Source organism: Zophobas morio, unplaced genomic scaffold (genome assembly GCF_036711695.1).
Source record: "Zophobas morio isolate AGI-343-1 ecotype UQ-CSIRO unplaced genomic scaffold, CSIRO_AGI_Zmor_V1 ptg000054l, whole genome shotgun sequence".
Classification (NCBI taxonomy): domain Eukaryota; kingdom Metazoa; phylum Arthropoda; class Insecta; order Coleoptera; family Tenebrionidae; genus Zophobas; species Zophobas morio.
In genome coordinates, this window is record NW_026972159.1 from 2,894,850 (window position 1) to 2,911,303 (window position 16,454).

General features: G+C 38.7%; 3 protein-coding genes and 1 long non-coding RNA gene across 7 annotated transcripts; 2 read left to right on the plus strand and 2 right to left on the minus strand.

Annotated features, from left to right (window-relative positions):
* The first annotated feature begins 349 nt into the window (after positions 1-349).
* On the plus strand, positions 350-1,187 carry LOC135142858 (INO80 complex subunit C). Of its 2 annotated transcripts, none has more exons than XM_064074634.1 (2): positions 350-414; positions 583-1,187. In XM_064074634.1, the coding sequence occupies exon 2, from the start codon at positions 608-610 to the stop codon at positions 965-967; it is 360 nt and encodes a 119-aa protein (XP_063930704.1). In that variant the 5' UTR covers positions 350-414; positions 583-607; the 3' UTR covers positions 968-1,187. The 2 variants fall into 2 exon arrangements, with proteins under 2 accessions (XP_063930704.1, XP_063930705.1); XM_064074635.1 differs by lacking the exon at positions 350-414 and adding an exon at positions 504-521.
* LOC135142857 (cytokine receptor-like factor 3) lies at positions 960-2,578 on the minus strand. The gene is made up of 5 exons (XM_064074633.1): positions 2,251-2,578; positions 1,922-2,206; positions 1,437-1,868; positions 1,209-1,388; positions 960-1,161 (listed from the first exon to the last, which is right to left on the minus strand). Exons 1-5 carry the CDS (start codon positions 2,572-2,574, stop codon positions 1,003-1,005), a joined length of 1,380 nt encoding a protein of 459 aa, XP_063930703.1. The 5' UTR covers positions 2,575-2,578; the 3' UTR covers positions 960-1,002.
* A 4,644-nt stretch (positions 2,579-7,222) lies between these two features.
* Positions 7,223-8,055, minus strand: LOC135142891 (uncharacterized). The gene is made up of 5 exons (XR_010282636.1): positions 7,954-8,055; positions 7,709-7,892; positions 7,532-7,659; positions 7,377-7,483; positions 7,223-7,326 (listed from the first exon to the last, which is right to left on the minus strand). It is a non-coding gene; the product is annotated as an uncharacterized LOC135142891 (long non-coding RNA).
* A 465-nt stretch (positions 8,056-8,520) lies between these two features.
* Positions 8,521-16,428, plus strand: LOC135142884 (serine/arginine repetitive matrix protein 1). Of its 3 annotated transcripts, none has more exons than XM_064074679.1 (8): positions 8,521-8,959; positions 9,022-9,415; positions 9,467-9,585; positions 14,407-14,533; positions 14,594-15,019; positions 15,218-15,530; positions 15,580-15,857; positions 15,915-16,428. In XM_064074679.1, the coding sequence occupies exons 3-8, from the start codon at positions 9,468-9,470 to the stop codon at positions 16,183-16,185; spliced, it is 1,533 nt and encodes a 510-aa protein (XP_063930749.1). In that variant the 5' UTR covers positions 8,521-8,959; positions 9,022-9,415; position 9,467; the 3' UTR covers positions 16,186-16,428. The 3 variants fall into 3 exon arrangements, with proteins under 3 accessions (XP_063930749.1, XP_063930748.1, XP_063930750.1); XM_064074678.1 differs by having other exon boundaries at positions 8,521-8,695; positions 9,280-9,415; XM_064074680.1 differs by having other exon boundaries at positions 8,521-8,695; positions 9,280-9,415; positions 9,467-9,570.
* The last annotated feature ends 26 nt before the right edge of the window (positions 16,429-16,454 follow it).

Consider the following 16,454-nt stretch of genomic DNA (forward strand, 5'->3'; position numbering starts at 1 on the left):
GAACTTGGCAACATTTTGCGTATCAAAATAAACGGTAACGGATTTTGTTCTAACTAACTTCGCACTATGAAATGAATTATTTATTATTATTAATATAAACATTTAAAAATAAATACACTGTTCATAGTTTTCATTTTTCACTTTTGTGAATTTGATTTTTCTTTAAAAAAAAAAAGAACGGACTTCAGTCGATTTAGTGACATATTTTGGGTAACTTGGATATTCAAAAATTATTAATTTTATCTTTAATTTTTGTTATATTTTTTCCAAAATACGAGAAAAAATCTAGTTATAATTAAATAGTCCCCTAGTGGGCTATGAAATTTATTTTTTAAAATAATTATGTTGGCAACGCATTCGTGTTCCGTTTGACAATTGTTACAATTATTTTATCATCTCGACTGAGTAGTACAGGTATTATTTTTATTATAAATTGTTTTAAAACCATAATAAAATCAATTATTGATAACAATCGTTGATCTTGTGTTATGCAACACAAAATACACCCCCAAGATTATCATGTAATCTAACCTCAAACTTCATGTCAACAACAACCTAACCTCAATTGTGTTACTTTTTTAGAGTTATAAACTTTACAAGTCACAAAATGAATCCAGAAGACGTCCGATCCGAGCCAAAACTTGTCTTCAAAACCGCTTCGCTTAACCCCAACTCCAAAACAATCGTGAAGAAACGGGCCTGGAAATCTCTGAAACAAATAATCTCGACGGAGAAGGCGCTTCCCTGGCCGGACAACGTAGTGCACTACAGCTCCATAAACGCGCCCCCGTCATTCAAACCAGCGGAAAAATTTTCAGACTTGTCGGGGCTTCCGGCTCCGTACACTGACCCCCAAACTAGACTGAGATTTGCCAATAAAGAGGAGTATGCAACGCTTATTGCCCTTCCCATGGACATAACTGCGGGTTATTTGGCGCTACGGGGGGCAAGTAGTATCGTAGGGTAAAGAAATGTTTATTTATTTACACATACAACAACAAATTATTCAACGATAATTTTACTAGCAGGTGATTGTAATTGCGCTACGAAATAGAGCTTGTCTGATTTACATATTTGCCAGTCGTATGTGACCTGTTTATCACAAGTGTCAATGTTGACTCTGACTTTGTCATCGTGAATCAACTCACACATGAAACAAATCTACAAAATAAAATTTAGTATCGAGATTGTGGATGTTTGGTTATTACTTTTAATCCTTTGGCGGCTTCAGGTAACTTTGTAGATTTCTTTACTCCATCGACGAAAATCTCACCAGTGCTATCCAGAGCAAAGTAACTGTGATCTTCACTTTTAACACGTTTTACGTTATTAGCATCATTAGCAACGATTAATCCAATAGTAGAACATTTATTATCAAACTCTAAATACTGAAAATTGTGTCAATAAAAGTTGTGTATTTATATTGATTTTTGTACCATAAATTCAACGGAATAACCAACGGCGAACTGGGGGCCATCTGAGATCAACACAGACGGCGCATCTTTAACAGGAGTGGCGATCCTGTTTCCGTCGGCAAGAATAAAATCTTTATTGGGAGCCCACGAAAACGGCTTTATCGTGGTGGAAGTTACGTGAGGTAGCGACCAAGGGCTCCACTCACTGGACCCTTCAAACTTGCAACACACTCTAAAGGAATAAAGTTGATTGGCTTGCAAATCTTTAAGTAAAAACTGTGTCTCTAAACCTAAATAACAATCTGAAAAATTTGCCTTTAAGTGCTGCTGGGCTGTAACGTCCCCAAAGGCTCTTTGCAGCCGGAATTCTTGAATATCGACGCAACGGTCGTCGTTTTCTACGCTTTGCCACTCGACGAGAATGGCGCCGGGTCGTTCAACAGTTTGGCTAATCTGTGCAGAAATTAATTAAGTTTACAGTAATTTACTAATTTGGTTTACACTACTTGAACTGGGGCGATTTTAAACACTTCTCCAAACTGTGAACACATATCCAGCAACTCTGACTCCACGCTGGGTTCGCATTGAAACGAAATGAAAGGCACTTCTTTGAGTTCAGGTATTTCCGGAAGACTCCCCAATGAGCTTGACTTTTGGCTAAATTCATCTACGTTTTTGGTGGCCCCGTTGAGTAGCCGTTGCCCCTCGAAAATCAGTTTGTGCGTTTTTTCAACTCGTCTAGAAATATCGGCCCTACATTCCTCTAAAGGTGCTAAACTCTGGTGCCTAGTCTAAAACCACGCTTGTTTATTTGTTCCAAGGACACAAAACTTACTTCTTGGACCCTGGTGATTAAATTGTCTTTACGATTGAGTAAAATTTGCGTCAAGTTCGCCAACAAGGTGCTAAAAGTCGTTTCAATGGTCCTTTCGGTTTCTTTCGAGGAGTCTTGTATTTGACGTTCCGCGTTCTGGATCATGTTATTGAGATTCTTCAAGCGAGTTAGATAAGAGTGCGCGGCTTTTAGCGTCTCGGACACTTCCTGCTTATCGCTCATCGTGTGTAAATAAATAAATAAATAATCTATTAAATTGATAACAAAATGCAAACGGTAAAAAAGGAATGACAGATTGATTGACAGAGTATTGACATATGACATTTAAGCACGACGTGGGCGACCTCTGGTGAGTTACCTGGAAATGATTTTTTTTTAATTCGTGTTTTTAATAATTCAGAAATGGCAAAACTTTTAACAGAAACCATATAAATACATAAATCTATTCGGCTGCCCTGTATCGAAAAGAAAGAAAGTTGTTTGGGGGATCCAAAGTTCAAAATACCACTATGAACTGGTTCGTCGGACCATGTCACTTGACGTTTAATCGGTTGCCTACAAAGCTTGATTAAGACAACGTCACAGTAGAGATAACAATTATCTCTACTGTGACAACGTGGTGCTGGACGAAATATAACATTTTTTCCTTTTTTCTGTAATAAATATAGAAAAAACAGTTCAATTAACCAAAAACTGTGACAGAAATATCGTAAAAAACCACTTTTGTCTTCTATCTACAATAATAGATATTTAGGAAAATTGTTCTTCAAATCAACAAGATTAGGTATTATAGCTACAGGAGCTTACATTTTATTCTTTTTTTTCTTAATATGTATAGTCTTCTCTTCACAACAACAAAGCTAAAACATGTTTAAAATGGTAAATTTTTGTAAGAAAGTATCGATTTCGCAATTAGACTACGCCCTTCAGTCTGACAACGAATGAAAAATTCATCAGAATTGAGATAGGGTGGGTGGGCGGGGCTTATATTTCCCATTTTTTTTTTAATATACATAGCCATCTTTTCACAACAAGAAACTTAGAACATGGTTAAAATGATACATTTTTGCAAAGAAATATGAATTTTGCAATTATGGGGCGGAGCCTAATTACAAAGTCGATGTTTCCTTATACAAATTTTCCATTTTAAACATGTTTTAAGTTTCATGTTGTGAGAAGAGGTCCCCTCAGCTTAGGACGAATAAAGAAAATCATCCGAATAGAGATAGGGTGGGTCGGCGGGACTTATTTTTTCCTTTTTTTCTAACATACATATTCACCTTTTCACAACAAGAAACTTAGAACATGATTAAAATGATGCATTTTTGCAATGAAATATTATTATGGGTCGGAGCCTAATTGCAAAATCTATATTTCCTTATACAAATTTTCCATTTTAAACATGTTTTAAGTTTCATGTTGTGAAAAGAAGTCTACATATATTAAAACAAAAAGGTAAAATATAAGGCTGCCCGCCCACCCACCCTATCTCAATTGTGATGATTTTTTTTATTCGTCGTGAGTCAAAGGGGCGGAGCTTGACTGCAAAATACTTATTTCTTTACAAGAAATTAAAAACATGTTTTTGAGTATCGTGTTGTTCAAAGAGTACTATGTGTATTAAGAAAAAAAAGCAAAATATAAACCCCACCCACCCCATCTTAATTGTGATGATTGTTTTTATTCTTAGAAACTTAAAACACGTTTAAGACAAATAAAATGGTAAATTTTTGTAAGGAAATATGGATTTTGAAGTTAGGCTCCGCCCCTAGGTCTGCCAAAGAATCAAAACTTCATTATTATTTAGATCAGAGCAGGTATGGGTGGGGCTTATATTGTGCGTTTTTTCTTAATTACTAGTCGTCTTTTCAGAGCACGAAACTTAAAACATGTTTAAAATGATAAATTTTTCTAGACAAATATGGATTTTGCAATTAAGCCACGCCCCTCGATCTGACAACGAATAAAAAAATCATCACAATTGAGATAGGGCGGGTGGCGGGGCTACATTTTGCCTTTTTTTCTTAATATGTGTAGACTTATTTCGATAACAAAAAACTCAAAACATGTCTAAAATGGTAAATGTTTCTAGGAAAGTATCGATTTTGCAATTAGGCTCCGCCCCCGGGCTCACGACGAATAAAAAAAATTATTACAACTGAGATTTGGGGCTTATATTTAGCCGTTTTTTTTAAATATATGTAATCTTCTTCTCATAACAGGAAACTTAAAACATGTTGAACATGGTAAAATTTTCTATTTTTGCCTTTTTTTCTTAATATGTGAATTGCTAACTGCAGAAAGGGGATATATCACATTTTTCAAAATGTTGAGGAAATGAATAAAACGTCTCAGATTTTTACAACTACTTGTTTCCGATCCCCGTTTTCAATTGTCGGTTCTCTATGTTCTCAGTTATCAACGAGTGTTGGTTAAATGCATGTTTTCTTTTTTGGGTCAATTTGGCTGTCAAATTTGACACTTGGACATATCCCCTTTTTGCAGTAAAATGAAAAAAAAGGTAAAAAAAAACACAAAAAACAGCTTTATTTCAGTTATAATTTTACACAAACATGTTATATGTATATCTGACTAAAAAACTTAATCATTATCGCGCTCCTGTTCTACAGTTGGCCAAGTAGCAATCTCCTGCCAAAATGCGTTATAAGTGTCTGGGATAAATCGTAAAGTGTTTGTTATATCCGTCATTTTCTTCTGGCTGATGGCTAGTTATTATACTAATTTTGCACTTAATACACGTAGTCATCTTCTCACAACACAAATTTAAAACATGTTTAAAACGGTAAATTTTTGTAGGAACTACGAATTTTGCAATTATGCTCCGCCCCCCAGTCTGGCAACAAATGAAAATTTCACCACTATTGAGTTCGCGGTAGGTGTGGGTGGGGCCTAGTTTAATGATGAATTTTTCATTCATTTCCAGGCCGAAGAGTGAAGCGTCACTGAAAAATCTATATTTCCCTACAAAAATTTACCATTTTAAACATGTTTTAAATTTTTGTTGTGAAAAGATGACTGCGGAGATTAAGAACAAAGGGCAAAATATAAGCCCCGCCCACCCACCCTATCTCAATTGTGATGATTTTTTTATTCGTCGTGAGCCAAGAGGGCGTAACTTAATTGCAAAATTCTTACTTCTCTACAAGAAATTACCATGTAAGACATGTTTTTGAGTGTCGTGTTGGATAAGAATAACGCAAGACGTTGAGACCACGGTGTTTACTGCAGAAAGTCGATATCTCCTGGACATATCCCATTTCTGCTGTAACCGTAAATTTCATCCGCTTGTAGCCCCGAGCTAAATCATTAAACATGGCCCGTTTTTGCAGTAAAGATGTGTTTAGACCTCTAGAACACGATTATGTACGAATGTTATTGTGGTAAAAAATGGGACATGTCCCCTTTCTGCAGTTAGCAATTCATGTGTAGACTTATTTCGATAGCAAGAAACTCAAAACATGTCTATAATGGTAAATGTTTGTAGGAAAGTATCGATTCTGCAATTAAGCTCCACCCCTCGGCTTACGACGAATAAAGAAAATCATCCGAATAGAGACAGGGTGGGTGGGCGGGGCTTATATTTTCCTTTTTTCTTAATATACATGGCCATCTTTTAACAACAAGAAACTTACAACATGGTTAAAATGATACATTTTTGCAAGGAAATATGGATTTTGTAATTATGGGGCGGAGCCTAATGGCAAAATCGATATTTCCTTAAACAAAATTTTCCATTTTACACATGTTTTAAGTTTCATGTTGTGAAAAGAAGTCTACATATATTAAAACAAAAAGGTAAAATGTAAGCCTGCCCGCCCACCCACCCTATCTCAATTGTGATGATTTTTTTTATTCGTCGTGAGTCAAAGGGGCGGAGCTGGACTGCAAAATACTTTTTTCTTTACAAGAAATTAAAAAATTAAAAACATGTTTTTGGGCCGCCCGCCCACCCCGTCTTAATTGTGATGATTTTTTTTTTATTCTTAGAAATCTATTTTTGCAAGGAAATATGGATTTTGCAATTAGGCCCCGCCCCTAGATCTACCAACGAATGAAAACTTCGTTACTATTTAGATCAGGGCAGGTATGGGCGGGGCTACATTTTGCCTTTTTTTCTTAATATGTGTAGACTTATTTCCATAACAAGAAACTTAAAACATGTCTAAAATGGTAAATTTTTGTAGAAAAGTATCAAGTTTTGCAATTAGGCTCCCACCCCCGGCTCACGATGAATAAAAAAAAATCATTACTTCTGAGATAGGGTGGGTGGGTGGGGCTTATATTTAGCCTGTTTTTTTAAATATATGTAATCTTCTCATAGCAGGAAATTTTTTAGAGAAATATGGTTTTTCAATTAAGCTCCGCCCCTCGGCTTACGATGAATCAATAAAATCATCCGAATAGAGATAGGGTGGGTGGGCGGGGCTTATATTTTCCTTTCTTTTCTTAATATACATAGCCATTTTTTCACAACAAGAAACTTAAAACATGGTTAAAATGTTACATTTTTGCAAGGAAATATGAATTTTGCAATTATGGGTAGGAGCCTAATTGCAAAATTTATATTTCCTGATACAAATTTTCCATTTTAAACATGTTTTAAGTTTCATGTGGAGAAAAGAAGTCTACACATATTAAAACAAAAAGACAACATGTAAGCCCTCCCACCCGCCCTATCTCAATTGTGATGATTTTTTTTTATTCGTCGTGAATCAAACTTGAGCTGAGTTTAGCTGCAAAATACTTATTTCTTTGCCAGAAATTAAAAACATATGTTTGAGTATCGTGTTGTTTAAAGAATACTATGTGTATTAAAAAAAAGGCAAAATATATATAAAATCTCAATTGTGATTATTTTTTTATTTTAGAAACTTAAAACACGTTTAAATAAATTGGTAAATTTTTGTAAGGAAGTATGGATTTTGCAATTAAATTCCGCTCCTTTGGCTGTCGACGATTAAAAAAAAACGGGTACACATGACCTAAATCTTTTGCAACCTATAGTTCAGCAGCCGTTTCAGCTTCCCTGGAACTTGATACTTATCCCTATATTGTCTAAAATTACACCGTTACTACTACATTTTCACGTTACGCTCAAAGCTTACGTCGACTTTGTGGTAGGAGTCGTGTGAACGTCCTTCCACGGCTGACTCGTGAACGGGCTCTTAGTTTTTTCCTCTTCAGCTGCAATGTTGTCAGCAATGATCGTCAACTACAATCACACTAGTAACTTTTGTTAAGTCCCACATTGCCAACTTACGAATGTCCTCACTATCGTAAAATTATCTTTATTGTCAGAGGTTTGAAAATCACAAGACAACGGAATCTTGTAACTAGCGCAGGACAAAACGTCCGTCGTGAAAGTTACTTTGAACGGGTACACATGACCTAAATCTTTGCATTAAGACGGGTTCAAAAATTTTGAGTTTCATTTAACCTGGTGCTATTTTGATGAACGTGGATTCGTCGTCTCCGAAGCAGTTGTCGTGGATAATGTCGAAGTAGTGTGAAGGGTGGAGTAAGTTTGTGTTTGTGACGAAAATGGGGTCTTTTCTGGTGTTTTTTATTCTGCATTTGAACGTTATGGTGCAGTTGTGGAGTCGAAGTTGTTCTGGAGTGACCTGAAATTAGCTTTGGTTTGTGGTGTATGACCACAGAAGTAACTCTTTTGGAATCGTCTACCTATATTACGTATTTCCCTTTGATATTACGGAAGTCGTAGTGGAAATTTTTCACTTTTTTCACTTCGATCTTCAACTCTACGCCGTGTCGGTCGTTAACTAGCGCCTTTCTGTAAAAAATAAACGTCTACGAACAACACTAAACTCAAAACATGTTTTTAATTTCGTGTAAAGAAATAAGCATTTTTTTGCAGTTAAGCTCCGTCCCGAATACTCTTCAATACCAACGATACCAACTTACGATGGTTGTGCTTAGGTAGATTTGAGGAACTTGCTTGTCAAGAAAAGCGGCACATGTCATATTTGGGCATATAAATTCCGTGACGCAACCAACAATACAGCCTTGGATATGAGAAGTGATGCTACTCTGTGAACCAATTTCCCTTGCGATCATGAGTTCGAATCTTCGACCTTGGTCCGGTCACGGTGTATTATATTCGAAGGCGACTGTTTCCTGCCTCTGCTTTCGAATCATTTTATTTGTGGGCGATCCTGGATCGATTTTTATTACACCGAGTGGCAGAATAAGGAATAATTAAGTAATTAGAGGCGGTGAAAGGTGTCGTTCGGGTCGCGCATGCGCATCTGGCATAACAGTGTCGCAGTCGTCTAAAGTCGTCATGTCGTCGTTTAGCGCATGAAAAATTGAAAAATCGGCAAAACTCCGAAGAGATAATGGTTTTTCGGCCACACTCCTCCGCTAACACGTTTTTGCAACGAACGTAGTAGTTCCGTTTGGAAAAGTAAGTGATCCTGTTAGTGATAAGTCGTGATTTTATGTGTATTGATTTTGGGTTCGTTGTCCTCGCCGCCGCGCACTTTCCGCGCGAAATTCAAACTTGCCCGATCCGAAAATCGATCCAAAGCGCGAATCGGTCTCGGCCCGGACCTGAGTGACTTGTGTGAAGTTGTTCTATTTTCGCTGTGCGGTGAAGGAATTTTCGCCAAAGTCGGACAGTCCGCCTCGAACTCAGAGTGACGTTAAACGCTCTATTTTTACAAATTACGTGAATAGCCGCTCCTGTCTTTGGAATTTTCAGTTGTTTAGATACAGTTTCAGGTCCTGTAGCACGCACAAGCTCGTAGGAAGCATCTTCCGACGAACTCGCTTCGGATCATGCCATTTCTGCTTGGTGATGAGTGCTTGCAGCAAGTGTGAGGCTGAATGGGGAGCAGAGTGTGTTGTCTAACAGCATTTTTAACTAACCTTAATGTCTTTCGCCCGTTTGTCCGTTATAAACCACATGGCTGTTGTTGTCGGGCTTGCCATGTGGTGCGTAACATTGGTGCTGTCGGTAACACCTGATAACGCGTGTCGTGATTCTAGCGTGGCCGTGACTTGCTCACCGACTCGCGATCGTACCCCCACGGCCCCATTCTCGGACTTTGGAAGAAATCGGCCCCCAAATATCTCCTCTTGGACTTGCTTCAAGACGAGAGTGCTGAAGCGAGCAGCTGGATAAGTAAGTTGAAACGAGTTGAGTTCGCGACGGAAGTTATTCGAGATTTCGCAGAATGTCGTCCAGGAGGAGAAGTCGCAGCAGAGAGCGCTCGAAAAACGCGTCATCGGCGTCGAAACTCAGAATGGACACCAAGCCCCAAACGCCTCGAATCACAGGTACAGTCACAAAAGGTAACTGCATGATTTAGTGTATTTATTTTTAGTTATAGAGCGGTAAACTTACTAAAAGTGGTGCCAACTGTCTTCATTTTATCAACATAATCAAAATAATAAACAAAATACCGGGTGATTGAACAAATATTTGGGTTGGCAATTTTAAATTAGTGACAATATGTCAATTTTGGTACTAAAATTTTCAATTTGATGTCAGGAATGCCATCATTATATTTGAAAATGTCACCAACCTGACAAAAAATCACAAACATTAATAATCACTCAGTATTATACATAATGATATTGTTATTACGTTATTATTGTTGGTATATACAGTTGCCCATAATACATTTAAATAATAAATGGATCTCTAACTTTGACTCCAGCAAGTCAAAAATTTGTTAAAATAAAAACAAAAAAGTTTGGTTTATTTTACTTCAAATGATTATAAAACGTTGTACATTAAGTTGGCTTTCAAATTTCGTCGAATTTGCCGTCTCGTTCTGATGGGTGTTTAAAAAAAAAGTCATCAAGTTGGCTTTGCTTTTTTGACAGAAAAAAACCTAGCGAAAAACGGATGTGTTTTCTTAATCCATACTGTTATGTATAATTGATACTTCCGTGTTGTTATCTGTCATCAAATAAATTTTAGGTTTATTGTAGACATATTTCGTAATGTTTACAAAAAATCAAGGGCAGCTTCATAGCTTTCAACTGGACACAAATTTAAATACATATAAGTTGTCTACAAATTTATCTATACAGGGTGTCTGGAAAATGACGGATTAACTCTTGTATTGCGTTCTTAACAATCAACTGGTGAGTTTGGGAAAAATAGTAAAAAAATTCATTCTTATGTCGAGTATGCAGTAAAAAATGTTTAACGTATCAAAAATTGTCAAAGTTTACAAAACCCTACGTTTAAAATATTCGCAGTTAATTTTAAGTCCCCTGGTGTTTTATTTTCAAATAAATTTATTTAAAGGAATTTGATATTTCGTTGCTGGATGAACTTGAAAAAAATCTTTTGAGCTTTCAGTGTTTTATTTTTTACAAATTTGAAAGTCGAGAGTGCCGCAGTGGTTTTTTTTTTAATTCGGGAGACTTGGTGTATTATTTTGGGAAACCGTCTCTAAGAAAAGAGAGGATAGGTGGGCGGGGCTAGTACCTGCTAAGATAAGGCTGATTTTGGCAGATGCCATAGCCTGTAAGAAAAGATAGGGTGGGTGGGCGGGGCAGTACCTGTTAGGATAAGAATGATTTTGGCCATTGAGATCCCTCTAAGAAAAGAGAGGGTGGGTGGGCGGGGCTAGTAGTTGCTAAGATAAGACTGATTTTGGCAGATGACATAGCCTCTAAGAAAAGATAGGGTGGGTGGGAGGGGTTAACACTTATTAGGATAAGAATGATTTTGGCAAATGAGATCCCTTTAAGAAAAGAGAGGCTGGGTGGGTGGGGCTAGTAGTTGCTAAGATAAGACTGATTTTGGCAGATGACATAGCCTCTAAGGAAAGATAGGGTGGGTGGGCGGGGCTAGTAGTTGCTAAGGTAAGACTGATTTTGGCAGATGACATAGGTTCTAAGAAAAGATATCAGTACCTGTTAGGATAAGAATGATTTTGGCCATTGAGATCCCTCTAAGAAAAGAGAGGGTGGGTGGGCGGGGCTAGTAGTTGCTAAGATAAGACTGATTTTGGCAGATGACATAGCCTCTAAGAAAAGATAGGGTGGTTGGGCGGGGCAGTACCTGTTAGGATAAGAATTATTTTGGCCAATGAGATCCCTCTAAGAAAATAGAGGGCGGGGGGGCGTGGTTAGTACCTACTAAAATAAGATCGATTTTGGCAAATGACATACCCTCGAAGAAAAGAGAGGGTAGGTGGGTGGGGCTAGTACCTGTTTAGACTGATTTTGGCAAAATGACATTCTCCAAGAAAATAGAAAGCGGGCGGATGGGGCGGGGGGATTAGATAAGACTAATTTTAGCAAATGACGTATCCTCTTAAGAAATTTATATAAGAAAATTATTGTAAAGAAAAGAGACTAAATTATTATAAGAAAAGAGACTAATAGCTCCAAAATTCTCTCCAAACAGGAATACCTAGAACCTCCAGATTGTTTTAAATTAAAAAAAAAAAGACGGTTCCAAAATTAACTCAAACGCAGGTAGGTGAGGTCAAAATTTTCCAAAAATAGAACACCAAAGCCTCCTAAAATTGTTTTAAATAATTTGCAAAAAAAAACCTCCATGTCATTTGCCAAAATTCGTTTTATCTTGGCAGCTACTAGCTCCACCTCTCTTTTCTTAGAGGGTATGTCATTTGCCAAAATCAGTTTTATCTTAGCAGGTAATGGCCCCGCCCACCCACCCTCGCTTTTCTTAGAGACTATGTGATTTGTCAAAATTAGTTTTATCTTAGCAGGTACTAGCCCCGCCCACCCACGCTCTCTTTTCTTAGAGGATATGTGATTTGCCAAGATCAATTTTATCTTGGCAAGTACTAGCCCCACCCGCCCACCCCCTCTTTTCTTAGAGAATATGTGATTTGCCAAAATCAGTTTTATCTTAGCAAGTACTAGCCCCGCCCACCCACCCTGTTTTCTTAGAGAGTATGTCATTTGCCAAAATCAGTTTTACCTAAGCAGCTACTAGCCCCAACCACCCACCCTCCCTCTTTTTTCTTAGAGGGTGTCTCATTTACCAAAATCAGTCTTACCTTAGCAGGTACTAGCCCCACCCACCCGCCCTCAATTTTCTTAAAGAGTATATCATTTACCAAAATCAGTCTTATCATAGCAGGTACTGCCCCCACCCAGCCACCCTCTCTTTTATTAGAGGGTATGTGATTTGCCAAAATTAGTTTTATCTTAGCAGGTACTAGCCCCGCCCACCCACCCTCTGTTTTCTTTGAGAGTATATCATTTGCCAAAATCAGTTTTATCTTAGAAGGTACTGGACCCGCCCACCCACCCTCTCTCTTCATAGAGTGTGTCATTTGCCAAAATCGGTTTTATCTTTAATTTTCAAATTCGATGGTTCCGTTTTTTTAAATGGAATACCCTGTATTTTATTACTATATCGTACTGTATTTTTTATCCTCATTCTTCTAATATGTCGATGTATCTCTCAAAAAAGTAAAAAATCACAATTCGAACTTCAAATTTGAAAATACTCAGCAAAAAACGAGAGAACAAAAAAGAACAAGATGCTGTAGTTAAATATAGGGTGTTCTATTTGAAAAAACTGAAATATCGATATTTAAAAATTGTAATAACTAAAACATTTTTACGAATACTCTGTATATGAAAATTTAATCTTACTTACACCACAACAAAGTGCGTAGCTTTCTTTATCTCTCCACAAAATAGGGGGTGATCAAAAAATTTTCAGATTAGAGTTGGCATGGCAATATTTGTCATGTCTTTGATCAGACTGCAAATGTCATGCATAACCTCATTTGTAATTCAAAAATTTGATTGTTTGACATTTATAGTTTAATCAAAGACATGAGAAATATTTCAATGGCCAACTCTAATCTGAAAACTTTTTGGTCACCCGTTATTATAAGACATACCCTATTATAATTTTTTTTTGTGAACCCTTCCATTGCTAAAAAATTTCAAGAAAATTGGAATAACGTGGCAACGTTGCATTGTATGTTCGAAAATAAACTATGGTTGTAAAACCTAAAAAGAGGTCAGTCGAAATATGTGAAAAAATACATAGGGTGTTTCATTAAAAAAAGACCATGTTGTGAGTTACCTCTTTAAAACAGAACACTCTGTATAGTTAAAGATAATTTTAGAGTGTACTCCACAAGGAACCGTACAACTGTGGTCTTTGCCTTTTTTTATAATAATTAATGAGACATCTATTTTTTTAATTTGCAACATATATTTTTTAACGGACTTTGATATACCGTTAAATTACGATTACAATGACAAAAAATAAAATCTATGTATAAACATAAAAAAATGTCAATTGAGAAAAATAAAGCATCATAATCAATTAAGTCCCCTTTATTTTTAAAGTAGCCTTTAAGCAAAAACCCGTCCCATAAAGAGGCTTTTAATTACCTCTAAAGCTTCCTCCTTAAAGCTAAAAACAATGGCGTTTACGGAATATTTTTCAATCCGTTCTAAAGATATTAGGCCGCGGAATTTTAGCCGAGACACCTGTATATTGAAGACGTTAGCATTTTATTTATAGTTATGGTAACTTGTAATTAAATCAAAATAAAGTAGTAGTGATTGACCATATATTTTTTTTTTAATTTGACGTAAGGAGAGGCTATGGAAACAAAATATGTGAAAGACGTAGGTCGTAGTTTAATTATGTTTTACATAAATGTCATTGTCATTGCCACAGAAGACTTACGTCTTTCAGGCCTTTTGTTTCCAGAGTCTCGCCGTATATCCAATTTAAGAAATCATAGGGTATATGGTTTTAATTCTTCAAAGTTTTATTGGTAACATTTTTTTTTTTTTTAAGGTATGGTGTACAACTTGGCAACGTCGATATCTGTCTGTATATTTAACGTCACCTGTCACAAGTGTCCATCATAACCTAACTTTTTTAATTTTTTTCACTATACATATTTGCTACCTGATTAAGCAACCAAGAATTCACCTCGAGTGACAGATTGATATCTATTTCAAGGAAGCGGCATATTCTTATTATTAAAAAAGCATTGACAGGGCTTCCAAAGCCAACTTGATGTATGATATTTTATAAAATTTGAACGCTGAGTTTGGCCATGCTTTCAACTTGAATTTTTACTTTTATGAAGATATTTTTGACGAAAAACCTAAAAGCATAAAAGAAATTTTTTCTTTAAGATCCCAGTGTCCCAGCAGGCCGAAGACGCGAAATCGATACCGTAATGAAAAAAGCCCGAGCATCTCCCAACTCCAACGCTTATTGGGATAAGAAACTCCTAGAAGTGGAAGCAAAAGATCCCAATAGGTAAATTCAGTCGTGGATCTTCAGAAAATCATCCCGCTGACGAGAGTTCGCTTTCCCCAGGTGGCGCCACAGCGGCTACAAATCCCTGTACATCGACGGCTCGTCGTCGCCGTCGTCCGGCCGCCGCAGCCGCTCCAGGTCCCAGAACGGGCGCAGAACGCCCCCCCGTCGATCGCCGGTGGGCCGCCGTTCGCCTCGTTCCCCAGCCGGTCGCAGATCGCCCCGTTCGCCGCCGCCGCGTCGTTCCCCAGTGGGCCGCAGGTCGTCGATTTCGCGCCGTTCGCCCGTCGCTTACAGCCGATCGCCCGTCGGTCGCAGGTCGCCGCCAAACGCCACGCGTTCTAGACCTGTTCGGCCCCGTTCGCCGCCGCCACACAAAGCCTCCGGTTCTGGACGTCGGTCTGCGACCGCCAGCTCGATCAGCAGCTGCTCGGACGACTCATGCTCGGTCTGCTCGCCGAAGAACCACAGACATCCGAGGTCAAGGTAATCATGTGGTGAAGGGAGAGACGAAGGGTAGGACACTCTTGTTCTGGTTCTCGTACAGTGTTTTTAGTAATTGGTTAACCTGAAGGTGGCGTAAAATGGAAATAAAACCATAACTGTCCTTTGAGTTAATCAATTAGTTTCACCCTACAGACTTGTTCGCCCTTTGTGCTGATGTTCGTCTTGGTGTGGTTCTAGGTCTCGTTCGTTCTCGGTGCCGCGTTCCCGCGCCAAAGCACAAACAAAGACAACTTCGCCAACTCTGAAATCACGAATCCGTCCTAGGCCGCCGTCGCCGTCTCCTTCGCCGCCCCGCCGGATGCCGAGGCCGATGACGCCGCCCCCCGCACGCAAGCCACAGAAGCCGAGCTCGTCGGACCGGCCGACGGACCCGCGGAGGCAGCCGCCGCCCCCGAGGCCTCGGGGGCGGACGGGCGAGGTGATCGACGTGCAAGGAGTGAAGCCGCCGGCGAAGCCGGTCAGGAAACCCAAGGAAAAAGGATCTGAACCAGTAAGTGTTGAATCGTTGGCGAAAAGTCGGGTCTAGTCGGTTTTTCCAGGTGCTGTTAACTAGAATCAAAAAAGAGCGTACGAAGAAGAGGACGGGATCTCCGGGGGAGTCGTCGGGCTCGGAAGACAGCGACACGTCGTCGACGTCGCCCATAGTCGCCACGACGCGGCTGACGTTGTCGGAGAGGTTCGGCAAAATCGCGCAGTGGAGCGCGGATCGAGAAAGACGCGACATCGAAAACATGAGAATTACGAAAACGGGGGGTGATCTCAAGGTGATGATCGAAGGGGAGGATTATATTTATGGAAGTCCTCCGCGGAGGTACAGGTGGGTCCAGTCACCGTGTTTATGGTTTTGGTTATTTTTACGTTTTTGTTGTGGTAGCTTGTCGCCAGTTCCTGCCGGTCACTACCCGGACGAGCTCCTGTCATCGGGTCCGTCGAGGCTCGCGGCTTGGGACGATGTCAGGGTTCGCTACCAGTATTACAAAGATCTTGGGTACCTGCGGGATCTCTCGCTGGACGACTATATAAAATGGGAGGAGTGGTGGTACAAGTACCAGGACTGGCTTACCAACGAAAGACATTACGAACATTGGCTTAGTACTCAAAGACGACGCAGGAAACGACTGCCAGCCACGCAAAGATTAAATTAACGAATTTCGGTTCATTTTATTCAGATAGTGACAAGAACAACGGTTTTTTGTGATAAGTTGAAATTATTTGCTGCTTAACTTTTATTTCAGACGTTGGGTAAGTATTCTACAAATCTTTTTTATTTTGTTATTACGATTGATTTATTTTCAATAACTTATTGTACTTTTTTTTAAAGAAATTTATGTTTATTAATGTATCTTGAGTACGATGAATAAATAAGGTAGCCGCTACTGTGCATTATGCGAACGTGTGTTATTCACCACAACCC